At 42.0% G+C, this 13,164-nt stretch overlaps 1 protein-coding gene and 1 long non-coding RNA gene across 5 annotated transcripts in view; one reads left to right on the forward strand and one right to left on the reverse strand.

Annotated features, from left to right (window-relative positions):
• Positions 1 to 13,164, forward strand: part of LOC149463454 (uncharacterized) — a 66,416-nt gene that overhangs the window by 50,091 nt on the left and 3,161 nt on the right. The window contains exon 2 of one of the 2 annotated variants that reach the window (XR_016312405.1): positions 7,597 to 7,674. The exons of the other annotated variant lie outside the window; for it this stretch is intronic. This is a non-coding gene — a long non-coding RNA (uncharacterized LOC149463454). The remainder of the gene's footprint in view (positions 1 to 7,596; positions 7,675 to 13,164) is intronic. 2 annotated transcript variants of the gene reach the window in all.
• HDAC6 (histone deacetylase 6) overlaps positions 1 to 13,164 on the reverse strand; it is a 76,061-nt gene that overhangs the window by 26,791 nt on the left and 36,106 nt on the right. For all 3 annotated transcript variants that reach the window (XM_089674978.1, XM_089674979.1, XM_089674977.1), the window contains 5 exons: positions 10,878 to 10,984; positions 8,614 to 8,681; positions 5,946 to 6,132; positions 5,131 to 5,259; positions 3,380 to 3,548 (listed from right to left, as the gene is read on the reverse strand). In XM_089674978.1, coding sequence (XP_089531104.1) covers positions 3,380 to 3,548; positions 5,131 to 5,259; positions 5,946 to 6,132; positions 8,614 to 8,681; positions 10,878 to 10,984 — 660 coding nt within the window. The remainder of the gene's footprint in view (positions 1 to 3,379; positions 3,549 to 5,130; positions 5,260 to 5,945; positions 6,133 to 8,613; positions 8,682 to 10,877; positions 10,985 to 13,164) is intronic.

Genomic DNA, 13,164 nt, shown 5'->3' on the forward strand with positions numbered 1-13,164 from the left:
GACTACTTGGGAAGCACTGGCAAGATAGTTTGGGACTTGGTGTCATCCTTTTTCCATATGGAGTACCACTTATACGTTGATAATTTTTGTTCCAGCGTGCCACTATATAGACATTTGTACTATCTTGGAATTGGCACATGTGGCACTGTGCGACCTAATCGCCGGTGTGTCCCCAAATGGCTTGTAAATACCCATCTTAGAAAGTGGGAAAAAGCCTGCTTGAAAAAAGAGGAATTGCTCGCAGTGAAGTGGAAGCACAGGATGTTTTTGTACTGTCCTCCATTCACGCAGACACGACCATCCAAATTGCCACAGCAGCTGCTGTTGTTGAGATGCCCCTCTGTGTTCATGACTATAACCTTAACATGGGAGGGGTGGACTTCAACGACCAGATGATGAATCCGTACTTAGTTTCCCAAAAAGCCAGATGTTGGTACAAAAAAGTGTCTGTTTATTTATTTCAATTGGCTCTATATAATGCTTTTGTGCTTAACAAAGCAACTGTACAAAGTGGATCCTTCCTAAAATTTCAGGAAGTGATCATCATGGCCCTTTTGTATCCAGATGGTGCAGATGCAGTTAGCCAGCTGCATGAGAGGCATTTTCCCGATGCCATTCCTGGTACCCCAACCCAAAGGACACTCCAAAAAGATGTTGTGTCTGTAGCAGATGACATGGAATTAGGTGTGACACCCGCTTTTTTTGTCCCTCCTGTCCTGGCCAAAGTGGTCTCTGCCACAAGGACTGCTTCTGTCGCTACCACACACTAGTGGAGTATTAGTATAGGATACAGCATGGCACAGTTCAGGGCACATATTTGCACAGGGTCTCAAAAGATGTTAAGTAGTCAGGAAACTGACTATCCCATTTTAAGAGACCTTACAGTCTTGTTAAGTTCAAGTAAAAAAAAAAAAAAAAGAAAAAAAATCCCATAAAACAGTACAAGTACAAAAAAAAAGAATTTCAAAAACCAAAAATAGTTGTGTTTTTTTTTGTTGTTTTCGTGTTTGTTACTGTTCTGTTACGATTTTACTGTTTTATTGTTAATCGTTGCTGTTTTCTTTGCCGGAATGCCATTCAGCTGCAGCACTGACTTGTTTATTCTGACAGCAACAGGGTCTTGCTCTCAGAATATACATAAGTAGATGTGTGCAGCGCTGTTGGATAAGATTTTTCATCCACAGTTAAAAAAGAGCATATATGCCAAAGCATGGGGGCCTGGGGTGGCCAGTGGGTGGATGGCCCCTATGCTTCGGTATATATTTAACTGATGTGAATAGAGGAATATGTTAGGCTCTTTTTTTTCATTCAGTCCACGGGCTGAATGAGAAAGAAAGAACTTTTCATGTGTGCCCACCATTAGACGTGGGTGGATGCAGGGCGGTATATTCTAATGGTGGACATACCACACAATTTTTCTGGCAGAGATTTCTTCTCTTTTTTGCATTCAGCTCACAGGCTGCATATAAAAAAAAAGAATATAGCATACATACCCAACAAGGACCAGCGACGTACTGCAGGCATCATCCTGGTATAATTTTTTTCAGCTGGCGATTGGCTTTCATGTAAAAGCAATCCTAGTGGCTAATTAGCTGCAGGATTGCTTTTACAAGCAGCGGGAGAAGATGCCCTCCTCCTCCACTGCCTTCCACGGCCTTCTCGGGCAGTCCCGTGCCATCGGGGGAACCTGAGAATGCAGCAGGTGTTTCTGCCAGCTGACCATAGACCTGATTGGAGACCGGAATGGCGTCAATCATCTCTATAGTCTAAGAGATCAAAAGCTACGAGCATTTCGTCACTTCAGTTTCGCAGGATATGAACAGCGCCATTTGTAAATTGGGAAAGCATCTGATCACACCCATCTTGGTGAAATTAGATAATGTAAGGGCAGAGGAAATATCTAGAGTCTGATAGACCCCAGATTTCTCAAAAAAGAATATATGTCAATGCCCATAGAAGTTACAGGGGATCAGGTGCTATCTGTATTCCTTGGGATAGCATTAAAAGTGATAAAAAAAAAAAAAAAAAGCACCCTCGCGCCCCTGAGCGTGTGCACACTTGTGTGCGTGAGCATTGAGCCCTTGCCAGTATGTAAACAGCGGTTGCAACATGCATGTGAGGTATCGTCACAAACGTCAGATCAAGGGCAGTAATTCTAGCACTACACCTCCTCTGTAAATCTAAAATTATAGCTTGTAAAGGCTTTCAAAGCATTGCCTATGGATATTAAAAATGTATGCAGTTTGTCATGTCATGTTTGATATCTGTTTACTTGGCATACCATCATCTCTTATATTGTACCAAATAATTGGCCAATATATTGTGTTATGTGCATTAAAAGTAAAAAAGTGTATTTCTTTTTTTTTAAATTAGCAAAAAATCGCTGAGCAAGTACTATGTGACATAAAAAATTGCAGCACCCACCATTTTATTCACTAGGGTGTCTGCTTTAAAAAATATATAATGTTTGGGGTTCAAAGTAATTTCCTAGCAAAAAATACAGAATTTTTTCTTGTGAACAAAAAGGCTTTGTCTTCAGGTGGTTAGAAGAGTGAGTAATGTGTGGCAAACACTTCTAATGCTAGGTATAAAATACCACTGAAAGAAAGCTCTATTTGTGTGAAAAAAAAATAGTGCAGCGCTGGATAGCAAAAAAAGGCCTGGTCAGGAAGGGGAGTAAATCATCAGGAGGGCAAGTGGTTAAAGATTCTAACTACCAGCAAGAATGAGTTGGATTCCTTACATTTAAAGAGCAACTGTCATTTTAGATCCATCATGGCGCCTGTTAGCAGACAACCACTCACCTGCTGCCGCCACATCCCTCACCTTGTTGTGACACTGTCACATCACCAGCTGTCCCATCAAAGTGAATGGGATTATCGGTGAGTCAACAGCGGGTCAGAGGAGCCGCTGCGCGACAGAGATGACAGTTGCTCTTTAAAAATTATTATTTAAATGGAGCCTTTTCACTAGTGATTTACATCTCTCTCGGGGGAACAGGAAGGAATTTTTTTCCCTGCAGGAGCAAATTAGATCATGCTTTCCTTGTTTTTTTTGCCTTCCTCTGAATCAACTCTGAGTATAGGATTATAACTTTTTTTTTTTTTTTTTTAATTGTTGAACTGGATGGACTTTTGTCTTTTTTCAGCCAAACTAACTATATGACTATAAAGGTATAGACTCCAGAGAGGGAGATATAATTTTTACCCCTGTACAAATCGTGATTTAAATCAACTTGATTTAAATCAAATCCACCCTGTAGAAGAATCTACAAAACTCCATATGAAAGGTCATCATAAAAATAGGGGTGCTAATCAAAAATGTCAATGGAACATCAAAAATGACTTTGGGTCATATACAAAAGTGTTTTGCATCTTACCTTCCCTGTAAGAACAGCTTCCACCGCACTGAATGTCGAACCGGCAGCCAGACAGGCACTGCTGTAAGACTTGTTGTTGATGTAAATGGAGTTATACTCATCCCCCATTCTATGCAGGTCCCTGGCTTTCAGTCGGGAACACCTTTCTATCTTCTCAATGTATGGAAGACTGTGAAGACCAATCATGTTTATGTAAAGATGGCCACATAATGAGGTCAGAGTGCAAACTTGGTCTGTAATTCACAAGTTTCAACTTATCCTTAGGCAGATAGAACTTTCTTTTGTTGGTATTTATTATGCAACCAAAACCATATTTTTTTCACTTTTTTTTTCTTTTACTATATAAAGGAAAAAAGGAACAAAAACGTGGTTTTACTTACATTTACCTTTCAGGTATGATCCTACAATTATTGGTGGTCAGTGGCATTTTAAACCCCCCTCCACGCCCTTAAAAAACAATCTCACTATCATTGGTGGTCCTTGGCACTTTACAAACATTGCCTGCATTGTGAATGGGATGAATGTTTGTGAACACTTCTAGTGTTTACACTAGTGATGGCTGTGGTTCTGGTAGAGCGGGGGGAAGTCCCAAAAGTGGGGACAGTCCTCGTGGTTGTCTGTGGACTAATGTGACGTCATCAGTGTGCAGCAGTTGTTTATTTCCAATGAGCGACTGTATATTCAGCATAATCAGGTGTAATCAGGCATAGGGAAACTGTTTAACTGTGAATGGGGGCTAAACCGTCTCATAAACAAATACATTTAAAATGCTTCAATGCCTGATGAACAGCACTCCAAAAATATTGCAGAAATATCCACTTTTATCAGCCCTGCTTGGTTCACACTGTGAACTATGGAACACTTCCCTCTTATGTTATGAGGATGAGAAAGAAGTGTTTAGTAGTCCCAACACACTTTTTGTCCTCAAGTGACAATGATACTCCTACATAAATATAGTACAGCGAGTGAGTGTTATCACGACAAGACAGGAACTATGGTATTGGCAGGATCACCAGGTGAAAACTAAGGAAAAAGCTTAAAATAAAGAAAACTAATGCAGCCACCACATCTATGGTCTGGTAAGCTGCAATAAATTAAATTTTCGCTCTTGCATTTGCAGACACCTTAAAAAATACTATCCAAAGTATCTTCCCTTTAATCTCTGGCACGATGGTACTTGGTCCCTCTGATATCTTTAATATGGTTCTAAAGGCTGAAGTTTTTTTACCTTCATGCATTCTGTGCACAGAGGTAAAAAATCTTCCATGTGGCGCTCCTCCCACAGCCCCCGAATACTCACCTGCGCCTCCTCTCGATCCAGCGCTGTACATGGGAGCCTCGTTTGTCCCAGGACTCTCTCTCCTCATTGGCTGAGACAGCAGAGGGAGCCCCTGGCTCCCACTACTGTCAATCACAGCCAATGAGGAAAGAGTGGGAGGTGAGGCCGACCAGTGGCTCTATGTGTCTTATGAACCCATAGAGCAGGGCTCGGGAGCGAGCATGCACCAGTGCACGCATAGCAAGAGGCTTGATAATGGGGGCACTGGGCAAAGGGGATAAGCCAAGAGTGTTGTCGCGGGAACCCAAGAAGAGGATCAGGGCTGCTCTGTGCAAAACTATCCCACAGAGCCGGTATAACATGCTTTTTTTTTAAACCAAACCTTTAATATCACTTTAAATTCCACACTTTCCTAACTCAGCAAAAGAAGTCCCAAGCTATAAAATGATTTGCTTCTGTTGTATGTACACACCTGTGGCACAATTGTAGCTGCTCTTTGGTTGCCACACGGGGGGAGAGACGAACGCAGCGATCCAACAGTCCCATTTCCTTATGACACAGGTATATTCGTGCAATTCTTTGTGGAGCTTCAGGGTGGCCACTGAGAAAGAAAAAAGATCAGAGAACAGCACTGAGCAAACTACTGACAATAATAAACAGTAACATTGACCTTGAAGGTCTACAATATACCATGCAGTCCTGTGACATAACTGCACGTCACCCTTGTATACTATCCAGCATAGCTGGGTTACGAGATCACCATAGTATGTTCATTGCTTTACCAATCATTTGTCAGGTATATATTTTTCATCTGTGAGTTCAGGTGTTCAGCTAGAGATGCCCTTTAAAGTAAACTAGTCTGTATAATGTTTAGGCTTAGTCAATAAGTTTTCTAAAGTGTGCTATGCAGAATTTTCTCTTCTATAAAGTGGAACCAAAACTGATAAGAAAATAAACTGAGCAGACAGGCTCTTTATTGCAGAAGGGATATGCTATATCTCTTCTGCAATAAAACGTACCTGTTTGCTCGCAGTCTTCTTTAGAATGTACACTGAGTTCAGCATGCTCCGCCCAGTGTACATTCTTGGCATACATTGGCAATTGACTGAATGAACTCCTGCACTCATGCACGGGAGTTATGTCACCCTTCACCAACCAATCAAGCCATCCAGAGATCCTGCACCTGGAAGAAGCCAGCAAGACGATGTTGGTGCCAGTGATGTATTGGTGAACTTTAGTTCTGCTTTAATGAATAAGGAAAACACTACATTGCGTCTTTCTCCTCACCTGTCCCACATGTTGTAATGTTCCATCATGCGCTCATCATACACCAGGCCGGTGCGCTGCTGTGGCATCTTTCTCATCACATCTTTCATTGCTGCATCCAGTACGATTGTTAGAGTATCCTCTGATGTATCTTCTAATGTGACCTGGCTGATTTCCTGGGCTTTAGTTTCCTGATTTAAAGTGAAATCTAAGGATAAAACAAAAACAAATGAAGATACCACGTGAGCATCAGGTTCCAGATCTCTAAAGCAGCCACCATGCTTACACGTATATTAAGTTGCACTGTTCTGAAGACCAGTAACTCTGACTTCCAGGATGCTGTAATGTGCAAACTTTTTACACTTCTCTGTAGTGTCATTCATTGTTCCAACACCCTCCACTAAGTTCCTAATGACCCATCATTAGGAAGGGTGGCATTACTGGCTAATAAGCTCATGCTAAAAGGGGCAAAGCCACCAGCTGACACTACAAGAAAGGGCAAACTTTGCAGATTCACACCTCCTTGTAATGTGCAGCCTCGGATTTCGGACTTTCTAGAGTTGAAGTGCTGGAACCAGTTTGGCAACATTGACCAAAAATACTGTAAGTGCAGATAAAACATGTTGCTCCAGTATTGCACTGCTGGAACCAGTTCAGCAGCCTTGTAATACAGACACCTGAAGTTTACAATGAACGTGTCACAAACAAGAGCAAATAAAACTGAACATATGGTGAAAACAAAAGACGCAAACAATGCTTGCTTTGTGTGAAAACTACATGTTAAAACAATAATTTGACCAAGGGATATCTTCTGTTAAAATTTATAACAACTGTAAAGACCAAGCTTCACCCCACCAGCACCACATAAATATCTTAATGTAAAAGGCCAATAGGAAAAACAGGGAAGGGCCAAGCTTGACACATTTAACCACTTCCCGACCGGCCGTTGCATATAAACGGCCGGACGGTGGCAGTGCAGAGTCGGGTGGCCGTTTATAAACGGCCTCCCCGCACCCTGCTTGTGCGCGCTCCCTCGGAGCGCGCAGCACCGCGATCCGGTGCCCGCTGTGTCCTCCGGACACAGTGAAACATGGATCGTCAGACGGGACCTCTGTACGAGGTCCCGATCATGTGATCACTGATTGGCCGATCAATGATCACATGCAAAGTACACTTGTGACATCATTGCTTACTACGTGTGAAATCTGTGAATGATCACAGAGGTCACATGGTACAAGGCTATTCACAACAGCCTTGTACCATGTGACAAGCTGTGACCAATCACAGCTCAATCAGTACTTCTCAATGAGTGCAAGAATGCACACAGAGAGAAAGAGAAATGATTGCTTTTACATCCTATATGGGTGTAAAAGCAATCAGTGTAAAAAAAAAAAAAAATCTTCATCACCCCCCACAAGTAGTACAGTGTCACCATGGTGACACTGTACTGCTAGGATGACAGTATGTAAAGCTGAAAATTGCCCTGGTGTCGAAGGGGGTAAAAGTGTCCGGTCTGGAAGTGGTTAAGAGAAAGTCAAGATGTGCATACGAGTTCAACTGCCTATATCTCTGACCTACATCTATCATCTATTGATTATTTTGACACGGGGTTTTCATACAAGTATCATTTACTTATGCCTTATTCCTCATATTTTCCTTTTGAACTGCCCAGGTGAATGAAAGTTGACAGCTCAAAAGGTACAGCATTGGCTGAATCAGGAAGGGAAAGTTCAGCTCCCCTAATGCAATGGTAGGTGCAATTTCCAACTCTAGATAACCGTTTTTGTTTTGATAGGAAAAGGTTTATAGCCTCTGTATGTTTTTATTGCTGCATGTGTGTTGCATTGGGGATATGTTTCCTTGTGAGGACAGGAAGTAATAAGAAGTCAATTCAAAGGGGACATAAACAAAAACACAATTTATAGAGTGAGAAAAGACTGGAACTTCTCAATGGTTTTAATGGAATAGAAAATATGCCGAAAATATTTTGCTATTTTCAAGCTATACTGTCAGCACAATGAAGTGCAAGGGGCGGATAAAGACACAGAACTTTAAGAATGAAGGCTACTATAGTGCAGATCATCTCTTCCAAGGAAAGATGGTTAACTGCAAATAGGGATTTTTTTCTTCAAAGGATAAGCTCACCTTTAGAACATGTTACATGTTCCACCCATTTTAAGGGTAGAACACGCAACATGTTCCAGCATTTGCAGCCTCTCCCCCCGATCCCCCCTATGACACTTGGCGAGGAATCTTCTCCCCACAGTTGCTGTCACAATTTGAAAACATTGAGGCCATGCAGGGCTCCTCCCAAACAGCCACATCATTCAATTACAGTTTCCTGTGAATGCCTACATGTATCATCAGCCATTGCGGCTGACGGCTTATAGTTTTCAATGAACTGCGAGAGTGCTGGTGAGACCCAATAATCTTCGTGCTGGTGAGGTCCATTGATCTTCCTGCTCTCAAATAATCGCCTGCCTGTACGATGTATGGGCAGACAGCTATGCTGAAAGTCTGCAGAGGCCCGAGATTTCACCCACAATCTGCTGATCAAGGGTACAATGCTCCGCAGGCTCTTTTGGAAGTAAATAAATGCACATTATTTTTTTTACCTGCAAAAAAAGTGCATTTTTTTTCTTTCCAAAAGCTGAGCTTTTTCTTCAAGCTGTTCTGGACAGACACCTACCTTGTTCCTGCAGGCTTCGCCAATACTTCCTGTGAACACAGAAGGTCTCAGAGATTGATTCCAGGGCACTGCAGAAGTCAAATATGTGACAAATTATTCACATATAAACACAACCACAAGCCTACAAAGCTCCTACCTGCAGTACAAAACGTTCTAAAGCTGGAAATTTGGTGCCAATATAGTATAGCTTATAATTGTTTTTTATTTATATAGCACTATTATATTGTATAGTGTTTTGTATAGTGTTTTATTTTAGGGTAGACCATTAAGGTGTACCACATTATTTTTAACAGTTTTGGTTAGAGCTGGGAAGGGTTAGAGCCCCTCACAATATTTATTAACGATAATAGCCCCATCAGTGTAACTCCCCTGCACCTCCTGTTCCCTAAGACACAACTGGAAGTGGACAGTTTCCCAAAATAAAAGAAAACCCTACGTTCAACTGTTGTCCGCACTAAAAGTTATCCTCTTTAATTCTATTCAGATGACACCAAACAATTTTACAATGCCTCTCTCTTTCACTCCTGCTGGGAATGGTCAACAGGACAGGGTAAATCTCTCCAACATGTACAAGGACAACAACAAAAGACTGCCGGCAGTTCAAACACTTTCATATTCTTTCCAAAGCTAAAAAGTAAAAAGATTTTCATTGGAAGTGTACTTTAACATACAAAGTTAAACAGAAACTTCGGTTCTCTTGATCATAGCTTCATCCCCTCCACCACTGCCTCTATTATCGATAGTGTTGTGCATGCACAGAGACCAAAGGCTCTGTTCAGCCTGCTAGACCGGCAAAGCCCTGCTGCAGATCTGCGCATGTGCCGAGCTGTGCTCATGCATGCCCAGGAAAAGAGGTCCTTCACTGCGCTGCCCTTGCACACATGGTTACTTACACATGCACAGATATGTCAAAGGTCTTTTGACAAGCCTTGAAGCTCAGAGAGCCTTCAGCACATCCTCACACATGCACAATGTCGTTCTTACCTAGGCAAGAAAGGTGGAAATTCTGCCCTGCAGCACTTAACCCATTTACGCCTAAGGGTAAAACAAATCTTAACGCCTAAGCACAATTTTGCAACTTTGACATGTGTTAGCAAAACAGTACATATCATCACAACTACATAGTGCATCCAGTTGGATTATACCTTGTTTTTTTCAGGACAAATTGGGCTTTAATTTGGTGGTGAATGGTAATGGATATCTCCTGATTTCCATTTTTTAAATTTAGCTGTATACTTCTTGCTACTACCATAACCTACCACAAAAGAACAACTCAAAAGAATTTCTCCTGCTCCTGACAATCGCAGCGATACCATATATGTGTATGTTAGTTGTTTGTACCCGTAGTACAGCCCAGAAACAATAGTGCGCATTTTACTTTTTTTTTATCCCGCCACTGACACTAATTTAAAAATTAAAAAAATCCTGAACAAAAAAAAAAAAAAAAAAAAGAGAATACTGACTCTGACCCAAACACTAACCCTGTCACTGAACTAGATCAAACCTTGATCTACATTTTTGGGATTTTTTAACTATTATTTTATTATTTATTTATTTTTAAAACACTTTTTTTTACTCTCTGAGCTCCTGGGCACATCAAAGCCAATTTTGAAATCGTGTGACTTACAGTGAAGTTGCACAATTTAAAAATCGGGTGAGATGCTGATTTCAGTTGCGATTTGCAAGACATCTGACACAGATGTCTATGCAAATCGCAACAAAAGTAGTGCATTCACTACTTTAGAAATCGGTGCGGCTCCGACCAAGTCTAATAGCAGACAATAGGATGTGACTTGGCATAAGATTTGCAAGTCACAGGGCATGCAAATCACATGCCAAGTCGCACCCGATGTGACCGGGGTGTTAAATGACAGAGAGGAAACACAGGGGCGGGCTTCACAGAGACTGATCACTATGACAGCCAATAAGAAGCTATCATAGCGATCAGGTGATCCAAAATCGGGAGTTCCAGGTCCCGATCGTTAGAACAGGACCCAGGGCTTTCAGTGCAGCCGCTAATTTGCGTACGGCTGGCATGAAGAGGTGAAAGGTAGAGGGATGGGGTTAGAGCCTGATAACCCACCTTGTCCTTTGGGATGAAGGTCTCCTTTAATGCAGAATATTTCAAGAACCAATATTTATTAGGGGCATCAGAGTTTATATAAAGTGGACATCTGAAATGCTTAAACCATACTGCTAACAACCTAAAAGTATGTTAATAAAAACATGAGATTTAAGAGAAGCTTAAAAGAAAAAAATCTTACCTCTCACAGGGTGCAAAGGGCTGAGTCAAACTTGGACAAGGGTCTCCGAGGAGAATCTTCAGTGAAGCACAGACCCCTTCTGAAATCGAGCGCAAGTTATACCCACCCTGCCAGGATAAAAAAACAAAGTCATCCATTGCTCAGCTTTTATTTTCAGCTCATAACATAAGCCATTTTTTTTCAGACACTAGCACAAGAGGTCCAATTTCCCCAGTGGTTTAAACCAACAATTTTGTACATTGCAGCAATATTTGAAATTAAGGTGGCATCATATTGGTGGAAGGACCTGATGATAATTTAAAGTGTAGATAAACCCAAATTGCTAAATTAATTTAGATGAGCTTACTTTCCTTTGAATACATTATGTGCAATGCTTTTTTCTGTGGAGATTTCTCTTTAGTTGAACCTGTTGATTTCAGGTTACCCAGCCCCATCCCGCCATAGGGTGGCAATGATGGCTTGAGGGAAAGAGAAGGCTTGAGAGAATTGCAGGAACAGGGCTGACACCATAGGCTGCACATTCCCAGTGTGAACTACAAGATGATGTGCCAATGCGCAGCATGCCGACACATCCATCTTCCTGTCAATAACAACCAGGAAAGTGCAAAGAAGCATGGGACTTCTAGTCCTAAAATATCTTAGCATTTGCTCATGCGCACAGAAGGTAAGATCCTTAGCAAAGGCGCAGAGATGTGCACAGAACTGAGAAATAAAAGCCACCAAAAATTTTAAAAGCACTTAAAGACATGCAGCACAAGAAGTTAAGAATCTCAGTTAATGTAAAAGATTTATTTTCTGCCAGTCACAGACATGAGACAACAGTTGGCCAATCTGTTATTGGACATATTCGGACACCTGCCAATGACCACTTTCAGGTGTTATGTAATGTGACATTGTTATCAGCCAGCAGAAATACTCCAGCATAATACCAAATGAAATAGAACTGCTAACTGGGAGGTGGAAAGAAAAAGTTAAAAAGGAAAAAAGAAATCTTTCTTGAAGTTAGAGAAACGTAAGATGACCGGCTTCCTAGGACACCGAGCTAAAACTAAGAAACGTACCCTTCTACCTCTTAAAGAGGAGTTCCACCTGAAAAAAAAATAAATAAAAGTCAGCAGCTACAAAAACTGTAGCTGCTGACTTTTATAATACAGACACTTATCTGTCCCTCGGTCCAGCGATGTCCTCACCACGGCTGGTTTCACCAGCCGTCTTCTCTCCCTGGCGGTGGCATCTTCAGTGTGGGCACCCGGCTGTGACAGCTTGCGGCTTCACATCCGGGTGCCCACTGCGCATGACCGAGAAGCGCTGAACTTTGTGAATGGCCCCATAGTCTTCTGGGACCTGTCACGTGTCCCACAATACTACGGGGAGGGAGGCGGGGGGGGGGGGGTAACTTCTGCTTCTGATTGCCTAGGCAAACGCAAAGGAAGTGGGAACGGGTACCTGTCAAATTCGGGTACCCCCACTCCCCAAAGGTGCCAATCCTTAATGGGGAGCAAGGGACAAAGGCTTAAAGCGGAACTTCCCCTTTTGGGTGGAGCCCCGCTTTAAATGTCCGTTTATGAAACTGAGATCTGCTGCGATCCTGAGGATCGCTGCTGATCTCAGTTCATTAGTGGTTTATGAAACAGAGATGACCATGTTCTCCACTGATCTTCTCAAACACAGAAAAGGCCAGTTTATGAAGGAGCGATGTCAGCCCTTCACTGCCAATCTGTGTAAAAATTCTCCCTGCCCAGAGGTGGAGAATCCGGGAGAGAAGAGTGAATTGCTGGAGTACTGAGGAGGAAGTTTTTTCTTCCTTCAGAGCCTCCAAGACAGTGGAAAAGCATATGTGTGTGTGTATATTATTTGTATATATATATATTTTTGTATATTATTGTGTATTTGTGTGTACTGAGGAGAGCCACCAACTCAGCAGCGGTAATTCACCGCTGCGTAATAAACCCACAGCTATGTGTTTTACTGATCTCATTACTGTAATCTCATTATGTCCCATGAGATTACAGGAACAGTAGCTGTTTTTCAGAGTTCAAAGCGTTTGTAGGTCGCTTCACTCCTCATTAGGAGAAGCGATCTACACTGCTTCCTAGACAGGCACTCAGAGAGCTGTCTGCTCTGAGAATGCCAGGGAACTCAGCAACAGTAATTTACTGGTTAATAAACGTACATCTTAGTATCCATCCTCCTTGTAAATATATCAGAACTCTGTTGTGTCTCCAAAAGCACATTGGGAGAAAATTGGTAATATTGCTTCCAAGATCATTACCGCCAGCTGTGTCGG

The sequence above is a fragment of the Staurois parvus genome, unplaced genomic scaffold (assembly GCF_062004578.1).
Source record: "Staurois parvus isolate SC_StPar_1 unplaced genomic scaffold, SC_StPar_1.0 ptg000154l, whole genome shotgun sequence".
NCBI lineage: Eukaryota > Metazoa > Chordata > Amphibia > Anura > Ranidae > Staurois > Staurois parvus.